The sequence below is a fragment of the Hypanus sabinus genome, chromosome 20, assembly GCF_030144855.1.
Source record: "Hypanus sabinus isolate sHypSab1 chromosome 20, sHypSab1.hap1, whole genome shotgun sequence".
Classification (NCBI taxonomy): Eukaryota; Metazoa; Chordata; class Chondrichthyes; order Myliobatiformes; family Dasyatidae; genus Hypanus; species Hypanus sabinus.
Genome location: NC_082725.1, coordinates 53,173,044 through 53,188,147, shown reverse-complemented (window position 1 = coordinate 53,188,147; position 15,104 = coordinate 53,173,044). Strand labels below are relative to the sequence as shown.

The window sequence follows — 15,104 nt, the reverse complement described above, 5'->3', positions numbered from 1 at the left end:
AAAATGCTCTAATACACAAAAACAAAAGGCTTTCCTTGTTATTTTATCATTCTAATTAAGACATAGCCAACCCTTTAGGTTTCAACAAGTACATTTAGTGTCAGAGAAATGTATACAATATACATTTATAATCTATAATTCAATTACAAGTTATAGCAATGTGAAGAACAGCAAATGTAATGACTTTATTATGAACTGCTTAATATGGTAATGGAGTTCTGACAGAACAGGCATCAAACATCAATACAAAGTCTAGACTGACATGCATTATTTGTACTTGTTTGAACAGGTTTGAATGATGATGTTGTAACTTCACCCTAGGAAAAAGGCATACAGGATTCCCCTTTATCCTTAAACTGTGACCCCTCGTTCTGGACTTCCCCAACATCAGAAACAATCTTCCTGCATCTAGCCTGCCCAATCCCTTTAGAATTTTATACGTTTCAATAAGATCCCCCCTCAATCTTCTAAATTCCAGTGAGTATAAGCCTAGTCGATCCAGTCTTTCTTCATATGAAAGTCCTGCCATCCCAGGAATCAATCTGGTGAACCTTCTCTGTACTCCCTCTATGGCAAGAATGTCTTTCCTCAGACTAGGGGACCAAAACTGAACACAATAGTCTAGATGCAGTCTCACCAAGGTCTTGTACAACTGCAGTAGAACCTCCCTGCTCCTGTACTCAAATCCTTTTGCTATGAATGCCAACATACCATTTGCCTTTTTCACTGCCTGCTGTACCTGCATGCCCACCTTCAATGACTGGTGTACAATGACACCCAGGTCTCATTGCATCTCCCCTTTTCCTAATCGGCCACCGTTCAGATAATAATCTGTTTTCCTGTTCTTGCTACCAAAGTGGATAACCTCACATTTATCCACATTAAATTGCATCTGCCATGAATTTGCCCACTCACCTAACCTATCCAAGTCACCCTGCATCCTCTTCGCATCCTCCTCACAGCTAACACTGCCACCCAGCTTCGTGTCATCCGCAAACTTGGAGATGCTGCATTTAATTCCCTTGTCTAAATCATTAATATATATTGTAAACAACTGGGGTCCCAGCACTGAGCCTTGCAGTACCCCACTAGTCACTGCCTGCCATTCTGAAAAGGTCCCGTTTACTCCCACTCTTTGCTTCCTGTCTGCTAACCAATTCTCTACCCACATCAATCCCACACCCCCAATACCATGTGCTTTAAGTTTGCACACTAATCTCCTGTGTGGGACCTTGTCAAAAGCCTTTTGAAAATCTAAATATACCACATCCACTGGCTCTCCCCTATCCACTCTACTAGTTACATCTTCAAAAAATTCTATAAGATTCGTCAGACATGATTTTCCTTTCACAAATCCATGCTGACTTTGTCCAATGATTTCACCTCTTTCCAAATGTGCTGTTATCACATCTTTGATAACCGACTCTAGCATTTTCCCCACCACCGATGTCAGGCTAACCGGTCTATAATTCCCCGGTTTCTCTCTCCTTTTTTAAAAAGTGGGGTTACATTAGCCACCCTCCAATCCTCAGGAACTAATCCAGAATCTAAGAAGTTTTGAAAAATTATCACTGCAGCATGTGGGAAATCAGGGATACTTCCAGTGTCCCTGACGACTATGTGTGCAGGAAGTGTGTCCAACTGCAGCTTCTGGCAGACCGCATTGAGCAACTGGAGCTGCAACTGGATTCATACTGGAGCATCTGCGATGCGGAGAAAATTGTGAATAGCACGTTCAGTGAGTTGGCCACACCGCAGGTAAAGGCTACACAGGCAGAAAGATAAGGGGTGGCCACTAGACAGCGTAGCAGTAGGTAGGTAGTGCAGGAGTCCCCTGGGGTCATCTCCCTCCTAAACAGATATACTGTTTTGGATACTGTTGGGGGAGATGTCTCATCAGGGGAAGGCAGCAGCAGCCGAGTTCATTGCACCATGGGTGAACTCCCTAAATTCACCTTGTAGGAACTCATCCTGTTTTTTTACCTATATCTTTGGTACCAATGTATGGTACCTTATTCATAGAGAAGAAACAGGATATCCATGATAGAGTAAAGATTAAGGCTGACTGGGTAATGTAATGCTTTCAGTTCTTTTAATTACAGAAAAAAATCCAAAATTTGGAACTACTAAAAAAAGTGTTAATTTGCAGAGGAAAGGGAAAGGAAGGGAGAATAAGAACAACTTTGACAAAAGGTTATTTAATTGAAACAACATAACAGGGAACAACCATATTGTACTGCTTGGATTGGACCCTGCAACCCTGACAACGAGTGATCACTACCTTTCAAATTGCTGCAAACTCGGAACAGTTCTGCATTGATTTTGTGATCAAGGTTGCACAGCAAACAATGGCATTTATTTGAGATGACAATAGACAAATTCCCCAAGTCAACCAATTTACAGTCTTACACGGACACATATGATTAACACTAGTCCATTGTCATGGTCATGATTTTAGTATCACATACAAGTGTACTTAAGGCAAAGGAACCACCTGCCCCATGGACGCAGTCTTTTCCAAGTGATTATTAGAGTAGATGGTGTCTAACAAGGTTAACAAGAACAGTGTACGTGAGTAATGTTTACAGGTTGAAGGAACTGTGTGTTAAAGAGGGTAGTGTACCAGTATTCGTATGGTACTTGAACAATAAACCACTGAAAGCACAATGAGCCAAACTGCCTTTAAGCCACATCGACAGATTCATAATGAATTTGGTAATGATACCATATTGAGAGGTTTCTGATAGGAACACTAGCCAAGTGTTCAGTGGAGAACTGTATGTGTGTAATGTGAAGGGTTCGTTTATTTGCCGGTTAAAAACCGCTTCTGCTGTGCCAGTTACTGACTGACCCTTTCAAGGGATGCAGCAGCTCGTTCCCATTGGCTGCCTTGCTCGCCTCAGAGGAATAGGAATAGCACGTGCGAGAGCCTCACTGGTTTTCCTTCGTCTCCAGGGGCTCATCGTCACACTGAGATTGCGACCAGTGCTGCCAAGAACCACTGTGAAACTGCTACAGATATAGGAGGTCCCACTTGGCTAAGTAACCTGTTGTTGAAAGTTAAGTTTTGTAGTTGTGTAATTTGGGGAGACATAATGTAGTACCTGTTGAATTTGAAGTGTTGCTGAATGTTTAGTCATATCATTTTTGTAACTTTGGGTGGCTTAGATGTCTGGTTGAATATTTTACTGTTTCTCTGTAAATAAGTAGCTAATGTGCTTATCAGTGTCTTCTGTCTCACTTACCAAACCCGTGAACCTGCTTCGTCATAATAATGTGTGACTAAACATAAAGACACAAGTGTACACAGAGGCTAGCGAGGTAAAAACTCCATCCAAACCATCTTTCATGCCCTTCACTCTTTTCCCCAAAGAAACACAAATCTATTTTCAGCAGGGTCTGGTAAATTCTGCTGCACTTTTTTCCTGATTGACTTTTTTTTATGAATGAACTGTTCTGCACAGTTCAGGAAATTCAATGTGCTACTTCCCGTTGTCACAAGCACATCCCCAACTGAATTCCCAGTGAGGGAGATACAGACCAACACCGTTCCCTGTGTAGCTACCTTTTAGTGTCCTTAGGGATACGGTTGTCAGGCAGGAGTTGTGCTCACCCCACGGGGAAGTCTGCAGCTTAGCGTTTACATCCTTGGGATATATTACTCCACTGAAATTGCTCATCCCTACACAGCCAGTCTCCAAGTCACCATAACACCATCTCCTCTCAGTCACCTATCACTGCTGGTCCCCTTCATAAATCTACTGACCTGTGTTTCTTCCAGTTCTCCTATCTGGCATACTACCAGTAATACCCACCAGCCTGGGAAATTCACTGGTCTCCATTAACCCCATCTGTCCTCAGCCTCAGCCTTCACCTCCTGAGAGCCATGAGGTGGCTCGTTGTTCGCTGACAAAGGCCTCTTGCTCAGCTGAAGTTTCATGAGGTGATTGAATGGCCAAACTGTTCCAGCACAACCCCACAGAGAGATGGTTGCATCGGAGTTATGACATTACTTCACTGAAGGATCACAGAATGTTTCACCTCATGATACCAATTTTGTAAATAACAACTACCGCTGTAAACCTGAATCTCAGCTTAAGGAACCCAATGCGTTAAAAGACAACAAAATCAGTGTCACCACAATCCGGCAATTGATTCAGTTTGTGTTAACAAATCTGTACAAAGACTTACCACAGCCACAGCATCACTGTGGAGGATGGTGGGAATGTCCAGGACTGTGTAGTAAGCCACGTTTGTCAGAAGGTAGATAACTGTTACAAGAGGCATTGAAATAGCAATAGCTAAAGGCAGGTTTCTGTCACAAAGCAGAGAAATAGGTTATCAGTTACAGGTTTGCAATAGCACATCAAGAAGTAAGTGAATATTCCCTTAGGATAGTCACAAATACTCATAACATAACGCTATAAAAACTTAGATTAAGATTGCAAATAACTCTTGTTAATGCTGCCACAAGGAAAGACATTCCCTACAGAACTTCTGTGGTATGTCCTGATGAGGACAATATTTCCAGCACGGCATTCTTCCCACTAACAAAAAGCATGATGACAAGGACTGATTAAATGGTGAAGTATATGGCCTTAAAGAGAAGCGTGCATGACAGGTCGTGCCTTGCAATTGAGTTTTTTGACAAGTTGACCAGAGGCTGATGACAGCAGGGCTGTGGATGTTGCCTACATAGATTTTAGTAAGGCATTTGACAAAGTTCCTCATGAGGGGCTAATCCAGAGGATTAAGATGCACAGGGACTGCAGTGAATTGGCTGCTTGGATTCAGAACTGGCTTGTGCATAGAAGAATCAGAATCAGGTTTATCACCACCAGCATGTATCATGAAATTTGTCAACTTAACTGCAGCAGTTCAATGCAATATATGATCATATTGAAAACAAAATAAATACAGTCGGCCCTCCTTCTCCGTGGGGGATTAGTTCCGGCATACCCCACAGATACCAAAAAACATGGATGCTCAAGTTGGTGGACTTTAGGACCCGGTGGAGCTCCAGACCTTATTTAACCTGTCTCAGTGCAGTGGACTTTAGGACCCGGTGGAGCTTGGGACCCACCGGCCGCAGTGTTTCTGTTTCGTTGTTGGAAAACGATCACGATTGAAAATAAAAGTAGAAATAATAAAGCGATCGGAAAGAAGTGAAACAGCATCGGTCACTGGAAAAGCGCTAGGCTACAGTCGGTCAACGACTGGAACAACTTTAAAGGATAAAGTGAGAATAATGGAGCTTGTGAAGGCCATGCTCCGACGAAAGCTACAATGATTACTAAGCAATGCAGTGGTTTAATTATTCAAATACATACATTTCTTAAGTGTTTTATGTGCCTAGGATGGTAAAATATATAGTATATACTAAGACAGAAGATTGACTGACTGACGCTAAATAATACCGGATGTATCTGTTCCGACTTAGAGAACTTCCAGTTATTTTTTGCGATTCCTGATCTGCGGTAGCCTATGCACATCCTCCCATACACTTTAAATCATCTCTAGATTACTTATAATACCTAATACAATGTAAATACTTGTATTTACTTGTAAATACTTGTATGCTGTATTGTTTAGGGAATAATGACAAGGAAAAAAGTCCGCACATGCTCAAACAACAAGTGCTGGAGAGAGAACTTCCAGGTTTTCCTGATCCGCAGTTGGTTGAATCTGTGCATGCAGAACCTGCGGATAAGGAGGGCTGACTGTAAATAAAGCCATTATAAGTGTGTGTGTATATATATATATATATATATGTGTGTGTGTGTGTGTGTGTGTGTGTGTGTGTGTGTGTGTGTGTGTGTGTGTGTGTGTGTGTGTATTGAATAGATCAAAAATACTGCAAAACAGAAATACTATATGTTGAAAAAAAATAAGATAGTGTTCATGGTCTCAAGTGTCCATTTAGGAATCCTATGGTAGAGGGCAAGAAGCTGTTCCTGAAACACTAAGTGTGTGCTTTCAGGCTTCTGTACCTGCTTCCTGTCAGTAACAATGAGAAGAGGGCACACCCTGGTTGACAGTGGTCCTTAATACAGGACATTGCCTTCCCAAGGCACCACTCCTTGAAGATGTCCCGGGTACTATGGAGGCTAGTGGTTGAAGGGACTTATTTGAGCTGTAGGCTGTAATTAGTGGGGCTCTGCTGTTCGTGATGTATATAAATGACCTGGATGAAAATATAGATGGGTTGGTTTGTAAGTTTGTGGATGATACCAAGCTGCTCGATAGTGCTGGAGCTGGAGCTGGACTCGTCATGTACCAAGCTGCTCGATAGTGCTGGAGCTGGAGCTGGAGCTGGAGCTGGACTCGTCATGTACCAAGCTGCTCGATAGTGCTGGAGCTGGAGCTGGACTCGTCATGCACCAAGCTGCTCGATAGTGCTGGAGCTGGAGCTGGAGCTGGAGCTGGACTCGTTATGTACCAAGCTGCTCGATAGTGCTGGAGCTGGAGCTGGAGCTGGAGCTGGACTCGTTATGTACCAAGCTGCTCGATAGTGCTGGAGCTGGAGCTGGACTCGTCATGTACCAAGCTGCTCGATAGTGCTGGAGCTGGAGCTGGACTCGTCATGCACCAAGCTGCTCGATAGTGCTGGAGCTGGACTCGTCATGTACCAAGCTGCTCGATAGTGCTGGAGCTGGAGCTGGACTCGTCATGTACCAAGCTGCTCGATAGTGCTGGAGCTGGAGCTGGAGCTGGACTCGTCATGTACCAAGCTGCTCGATAGTGCTGGAGCTGGAGCTGGACTCGTCATGTACCAAGCTGCTCGATAGTGCTGGAGCTGGAGCTGGACTCGTCATGTACCAAGCTGCTCGATAGTGCTGGAGCTGGACTCGTCATGTACCAAGCTGCTCGATAGTGCTGGAGCTGGAGCTGGACTCGTCATGTACCAAGCTGCTCGATAGTGCTGGAGCTGGACTCGTCATGTACCAAGCTGCTCGATAGTGCTGGAGCTGGAGCTGGAGCTGGAGCTGGACTCCTCATGTACCATGTTGGCCGTTTTTGAGTGGAGGTGGTGTAGGGTCGAATGATTGCCTTGGACCTTTATATTGTGATGACAGAACCTTGGCTGACATTGGATATGTAGAATGCTGCACTTGCTCAGTGGCAAAACCGACAGCAGGGAGCCACATTGCCTCAGACCAGGCCCCCATGCCTTGGAGTCACCTGTAGCGGCCGCCCAGGAGAGGAGGTGTCAGAGGTTGTGTGGAAGAGAGCAGAGGCCTCTCTGGGGATGCTGGAATCCGTACTGGGTTTGGGGCTGCCCCCTCATCGGTACTGCCCTCAGTGTTTACTCAGTGAAAGACAAGCTGCACCAGGACAACATCCCATGCACCATAAATCTACAGGCCATGACACTGAAGGACTTAGGTTATACTGCAGAACCTGGGCCTCTTGTACCTCCCTCTGCAACAGGTTCCTCAACTTCCTAACCGTAAGACCACAACCTGTGCAGATTGATGACAACACCTCTTCGTTAACGATCAACACTGGCGCACCTCAGGGTTGTGTCCTTAGCCCCTGCTCTACTCTCTGTATACCCATGACTGTGTGACTAAGCATAGCTCAAATACCATCTACAAATTTGCTGATGATACAACCATTGTTGGTAGAATCTCAAATGAAGATGAGAGTGCATATACGAGTGCAATATATCAATTAGGTCTCTATTCATTGGAGCGTAGAAGGTTGAGGGGGGATTTGATCGAGGTATTTAAAATTTTGAGAGGGATAGATAGAGTTGACGTGTATAGGCTGTTTCCATTGAGAGTAGGGGAGATTCAAACGAGAGGACATGATTTGAGAGTTAGGGGGCAGAAGTTTAAGGGAAACACGAGAGGATATTTCTTTACTCAGAGAGTGATAGCTGTGTGGAATGAGCTTCCTGTAGAAGTAGTAGAGGCCAGTTCAGTTGTGTCATTTAAGGTAAAATAGGATAGGTATATGGACAGGAAAGGAGTGGAGGGTTATGGGCTGAGTGCGTGTAGGTGGGACTAGGTGAGATTAAGAGTTCAGCACGGACTAGGAGGGCCGAGATGGCCTGTTTCCGTGCTGTGATTGTTATATGTTATATGTTATATGTTATAATTAGTGAAGTGGTGTCACAGCAACAACCTGGCACTCAACATCAGTAAGATGAAATAGCTGATTATGGACTTCAGGAAGGGTAAGATGAAGAAACACATGCCAGTCCTCAGAGGGATCAGAAGTGAAGATTGCGAGCAGTTTCAAAATCTGAGGATCTAACCTGATCCCAACATATTGATGTAGTTATAAAGAAGGCAAGACAGCGACTATACTTTATTAGAAGTTTGAAGAGATTTAACATGTCAACAAATACACTCAAAAACATCTATAGATGTACAGTGGAGAGCATCCTCACTGTCCGGTATGGGGGGGTTGGGGGGCTAATGCACAGGGCCAAAAGAAGCTGTGGAGGGTTGCAAATATAGTCGGCTCCATCTTGGGTACTAGCCTACTAAGTACCCAAGACATCTTGAAGGAATGGTGTCTCAGAAAGGCAGCGTCCATTATTAAGGTCCTCCAGCACCCAGGGCATGCCCTTCTCTCACAGAAGCCTGAAGACACACACTCAGCGATTCAGGAACAGCTTCTTCTCCTCTGCCATCTGAATCCTAAATGGACTATGAACACCACCTCACTTTTTTTAAGATAAATTATTTCTGGGTTTTTTGCATGATTTTTAATCTATTTAATATACATATAACTGATTTACTTATTTATTTTTCCTCTTCTTCTATATTATGTTTTGCATTAAACTACTGCTGTTGCTGCTATATTAACAAACTTTAGGACACATGCCGGTGGTAATAAACCTGATTCTGATTCTACATTATCTCATTATTCTTTCTGGCATGCCTTCTCCTCCCATAAATAAATTTCTTATCTTGGTTTCTGATTAGCTCCAACTCCCTTATCATCCTTTCCCTGTTCACATGCCAACAGAATATCTTAGGATTCTCTTTTTAAAAAAAATGTTTGCTACTGATCTCTTTTCCTTCCCTTTCTCTTTGGGAACTTTCTGTAATCAGCCGCATTCTCAACTGTGCTAACAGCCTGTTATCTGTGATAGGTTCTACCTTTTTTGGTTTTACTGTTAACCTCATCTTAGATTTTCCTACATCATTTTTCTCATGGGAATGAATCTAGATTCTAGCGAGAACAATCTCCATCTTAAAAGTACCCATTGTCTAATTTACAGTAAAGTAGAAAAATTTATAACCATTCAGCCCATCATCTCTGTACAAGTGAAACTACAGCTGCTCAACCTTATCCCACTTTCTAAAGGTAAGCCCAATGATAAAGGAGTCCATTGCTCCATGGGTCGCAGCTGCTCACAGACACACCCAACTACTGTTTAAACTTTGAGATATTAGCATCATATGTCCCTTCTATGTAATATGCCACATTGGGTGCCATGGTAGCGTTACTGTTAACAAAAAACGGTCAAGACGGTCCAATGTTCAATTCCAACACCATGAGGAGTTTGTATGTTCTCCCTGTGAGCTGCATGGATTTCCTCCGGGTGCTCCAGTTTTACCCCACAGTCCAAAGATGCACCGGTTAGCAGGTCAACTCGTCATTGCAAATTACCCTGTGATGAGCCGAGGAGTAAATACCGTAGATTCCGGACTACAGAGCGCACCTGATTAAAAGCCACACGCTCTAATTTTAGAAAGAAAACCAATTTTGTACTTGTACAGGCCACACCGGATTTTAAGCCGCAGGAGTCCCACGTTGTAATATGAGATATTTACACAGAAAGATATTACACGTGAGGATTTTTTAACTTTTAATTAAATCCGTCTGGTAACATAAATACATATTGCAAATGCTTTTTATCGAACAGTGCCTGTAACACAGCTACTTTTAAATATACATACGTATCGGTAACACACAAATTACGTTGCGTATACTTTTTTACTGAACAGTGCACGAACAACATTCCAATATCTCCTAACGACTGGTAAAAAAATATATATACTGCAGCCTACCAGGAAAAGTTATTGATCGCCTTTAACTTAAAAGCTGCATCATATGCTTTTCTTCGAGTGTTTTCCATGTTGATGAGGATGAGTACAAATGACTGATTTACAATAATTTAATTGTGAAAGTGCGCTTGATTTATTGTACAATTTCATTGGACCTCTGTGAACTACTCATCAATTTTATTGGTCTTGCTATGATCCCAGCCCCCTCCTTTGTGAGAATCGCAAGAGCACCTGTCGGGGGGGGGGTGAGTAGACCTAGTAGGAGAGAGAGAGAGAGAGAAACGTGCCAAATTGCACGTCCCACCCGGGATACAGAATAAGGCGACAGCGACTATTGTCTCATGGAGACTACGTGAAAAGCCCTCAGGCAAGGTGGGCAGGTTGAGAGAGAGATTGCATCATCCCAACCTGATTGATACCTGCGACCCCGTGAGGAAGTATAAAGGAGAGTCTCGGGGACAGCCCCTTCAGACGCACCAGAAGACACGAGAGTGTTCCCGCAGCAGCCGGAAGCCATTCTGAAGGAAGCCACGTGCATTAGATTCCGGGATTGGAATTTGTGGCTGGAATCACAGAAAACCGCTTTTAACTAACATTGGGGAGAGGAAACCAACGCTCCCCCGATTTCACGGAAGATTCATCAAGACTCGGCAAGTTCTTTCTCTTCTCCCCCAATCTCTCTCTCTTGGTCGCCCCACGTGAAACCCAGCGATTTTCAAAGGGTTGAGGCCTGCAGACTTTCTGAGTGACTTTTATATTTCCAACGGATAATCTATTAACCCTTAGACAACAGCAGAGCTCACTTCTTAATGATGATTATTACTGTACCCGCGCTTTAGATTGAGTGTTGATGATGTGCACTATCTGAATGTATGTATTAACCCTACTTTTGTGTCCCTTTATAAATAAAACATTTGAAAATAGTGACATCAGACTTCAACGGACCTCTCTATCTTTGCTTGCAAGTTCTCCAGTTACGGGATTCATAACAGTCTACTGTTATGAGGCAAAATGTTTTTGAAAAAAAAACATGCATTAGCCGCACCGTAGTATAGGCCGCAGTGTTGCTGCAGTGTTCAAAGCGTGGGAAAAAAGTAGCGGCTTATAGTCCGGAATTTACGGTAGGTGGATGGCTGGGCACTGCACTCATCAAACCAGAAAGGCCTGTTCGCGCTCTATCACTAAATAAGATAAATAACATAAAGAACTTTAGTACCAACTAAGGATGGTAGAATGAGTAGTCTTCCCTTGGCATTCTTCCTGCTCTGTTTGGACGTGTGACTTTTGTCTATAAAGTTTTGATGCAAATTTACCTGGGTCACATCAATCCTTACTCCACTGAAGCCAGCAAATGCTCACAATTAGGAATTCGCTGCTTGGAAGGGTAGCAGATACAGATTTAACTGTGATATTCATTGATGAATTGTAGGTTCTCATGTGGAAAACAAAATATAGGGATATGGGAGAACTGTTCCACTTTAGGTACTCCATCAAAAGCAAAGCATAGGCTGGTGACCCAAACTGCTACTGCAATGTAACATCTCTAATGCAAGCTGGGATTTTGTGAGCTGCTGAGTTCTAAACATTAAAGTATTTATACATTAACTATTTTTAAAAATTCATATAAAGAAATGTCACAATAGTTGACAAAAGGAGAATTAAAACATTATTGGGGACAGCTCAAATGCATCCAACCAATACATGGTCAAGCAATTTGGAGTGTCGACGCCGATTGGTTAAATCTGGAATTTGATGCTTTGTATGCATGGCATTGGAGGCTGAAGTCAGATCTATCTTGCTCACATATTCAGCAAGAAATGTTGTTCACTGAAACTGTCTGGAGAAATGGCTTTAGAAGTAAATCAGGAAGTGAGGTTCCTCCACCATTTAGAGTTCATTGTGGAACAGGAAGAACTAATGGACAGTGATGGGCCAAGCATCAAAACCCAGATGTGTGGGCAGGTGCAGGATATCTTGTCTCCCCTATTTTTTAAGCCACTCTGCTGCAGTGCTACCAAAGACGACAGAAGATAGAAAATGAAATTTCCAGTGTTTGCTCTTGTGAAGAATGAAGGCTTTGTGCTCACCTTTCAGGGTTATCTATCTCCTCAGTCACAAAGTTCAGCGTGTCCCAACCGGAGTAGGAATATAATGCTGAGTACAGAGCAAGAGCCATATCTCCACCATTTAGCTTGGAGCCCTCAAAGGAATTTTGGAACTTATCCGTTTCTCCTGCAATAGATGATTCCAATATTAGGATCAGTACATTCACTGTCAGTGAATCTTCCAAAGATCTTTGATATAAAATGTACTTTTTGACAAGGTAATACTTATTCTGAGGATCAGTAATTTGCCTCTCTCAAAACTGCATGACAGATTGAATTGAATTGACTTTATTTCTTACATCCTTCACATGAGTAAAAATCTTTACGTTACAGCTCCATCTAAATGTGCAGTCACAGTAATTTTTAATAAGTTATAATAAATAGAACAGTCAATGCAATATAGGGTACACTCAAATCAGCACGAGTTCATCAGTCTGATGGCCTAGTAAAGAAGCTGTCCCGGAGCCTGTTGGTCCCGGCATTTATGTTGCGGGACCACATCCCAGATGGTAGCAGCTGGAATAGATTATGGTTGGGATGGTTTGGGTCCCCAATGATTCTCTGGGCCCTTTTTATACACCTGCTTGTTATGCAGATCAGTAAGTGATTTTTTTCTAAACTTTCTGCTTATTGACTGGGACTCTCATACTATAAGAGTTCTAGATAGGATAGAGTCTATCAAATGTGTTCCGGAAATTTTCCTTAATCAGTACGAAGTCCCAACGAGAGAGTGTGCAATGCCTGATGTACAGGGCAGGTGACAGAAGTTTGTGTAGGGGAACACTTTGCATCTAGTGATCATAATGCCGTTAGTTTCAAAGTAAACATGAAAAAAAAGAGAGGGTTCTGGTCCTTGGATTGAGATTCTAAATTGGAAAAATCTAGCAATTGTAGATTGGGAAAAACTGTATTCTGTCAAATGTGTACTTGGTAAGTGGGAGACCTTCAAAAGGGAAAGTTAGAGAACACAAAGCCTGGAAATGCCTTTCTGAATAAAAGGTACAAGCAACAGTTTTAGGGAACCTTGGTTTTCAAGAGAGATTGAAGCCCTGGTTAAAACATAAAGGTGTATAGCAGGTTTAGGCAGGAAGGAACAAGTGAGCTTATGGAGTACAAGAAACACCAAGAGAATACTTAAGAAAGAAATCGGGAGGGCTAAAAGAAGGCACAATGTTGCCCTAGAAGACAAGATGGAGGATAACCCCCAAGGGATATTTTACATGCAGTGGTTGAAAGTTTGTGAACCCTGTAGAATTTTCTCTATCTCTGCTCGAATATGACCTAAAATATGATCAGATCTTCACTGAAGCTTACGAAAGGTTGCGACTTGCAAACAATATACCATCAGAGATGCTGGAAAACATGGGCCTCTTCACAAATCTCTGGAGCCACTCTCAGAGACAGATATCAGCAAAGCTCACCAGTCTTCTAGGGCCGATTAAGCAAAACGATATATGAAGATCACAATCTCAAATCTGACACAAAGCTCATGGTCTATCGGCTGTAGTCACTCCCGCCCTCCTTTAAGTTGCTGACTAGACCAGAGTGGACATCAAGGAAAGATACCACGCAGAATCTGCCTCCACAAAGTCCCCCAAATTCACTTTAGGAATGTTAGGCAGGCCACATAATCTGCAAGCTCTACACACTTTTCTAAGCTCTGTCATAGGACTGTTCAGGTGGACAGAGGTAAAAAAAATATTAGAGATGCCATAAGCCTCCTTCAAAAAGTGTAACATTCCCACTGACTCAAGGAATCCCTGGCCCATGATCACTCAAGGTACACAAGAAACATTCAGGATGGTACTGAAGTCATACAGTAAAAAAAACTCGGGCCCTTTGGCCCAATTTGCTCATGCTGATCAAGATGCCCATCTAAGCTGGTCTACCTTAAAACATTCCATCCCGAGCACATGAAAGCCCTGGATAAACAGTGGAAGGATATCGTCCCTTTGCAAACTACCGGGCATCTGCTCCATGAAGTGTCTCCTGCCCCATCCCTAGAAGAGATCCTGAGTCCCACACTGGTGTCACCTGTAACCTCAGAACTGGAGCGAAATGAAAGCTAGGCATACTTTGCCCCAAGGAACTTCCCAAGAAGAAGAAGAATGTTACCTTGACACAGTTTTATCAGGCCAGCCACGATGATGATGATCAAGGCAATCACCTTTGCAAAAGTGGATATCACTTGCAGAGAAGCTCCCCATGTCACTCTGCCACAGTTCACCATTGTCAGCAGTACTTCAGATATAAAACAGATGGTTATGTCATAAAACAGGTATAATATTGAACAGGAACTTATCAGCATGAAATGCATACATAATACTTATTTGCCTGCCCTCCCTGTGGCCCTTCTGACACTGGAATCCAAGATAAAAATAAAAAAACCTGCAAATACTGAGGACTAGAGTTGCGAAATGCCAGTCACATCAAGTAGCACCTGTTCCCTTCTCGTCTCATTTCAGCATTCCACAGGAACCTGTCCCTTCAGGACTCCATTCTTCACTTTTCCATTCCTACTGACCACTGTCCCTTTCGTATAGCATGTTTCGGCAAAATATTACTTGTCTTCTACCTCACTTCCCAGCTCTCAGGCAAAGCAGCATTTCACTTACACTTCTAATCTAACGTATGGCATTTGGTGCTCACAGTGTGAACTCCTCTTCATGACAGCCCCAGCACACACTGCAGTGACCACTCTGTAGAACCTCTGACAACCCTGAGCTCCCTCTTTAACACTCCATCCTATTCCAAATCTGGTGTCTCCAGTAAATTCAGAGCGAGGCCCAATGCAGGCACAAAGAACAGCACTTCCTCTTCCTTCTGAGCTCACTGCAGCCTTCTGGACTCAACATCCAATTCTACAGCTCAAAGTTTAACCTTTTCTCTGTCTGTATCAGTCATCCACCTGTGATATTGGCTCAGCTGGTTTGTTCTTTTCCTCCCGCTTTTTGTCTTCTGTGGATGGAGA

General features: G+C 43.1%; 1 protein-coding gene across 3 annotated transcripts in view; it reads right to left on the bottom strand.

Moving 5' to 3' along the window:
• The window catches only part of si:dkeyp-120h9.1 (Y+L amino acid transporter 2-like), a 67,571-nt gene that overhangs the window by 24,181 nt on the left and 28,286 nt on the right, over positions 1–15,104 (bottom strand). For all 3 annotated transcript variants that reach the window (XM_059945520.1, XM_059945521.1, XM_059945522.1), the window contains 3 exons: positions 14,249–14,374; positions 12,116–12,260; positions 4,192–4,315 (listed from right to left, as the gene is read on the bottom strand). In XM_059945520.1, the coding sequence (XP_059801503.1) occupies positions 4,192–4,315; positions 12,116–12,260; positions 14,249–14,374 (395 nt within the window). The remainder of the gene's footprint in view (positions 1–4,191; positions 4,316–12,115; positions 12,261–14,248; positions 14,375–15,104) is intronic.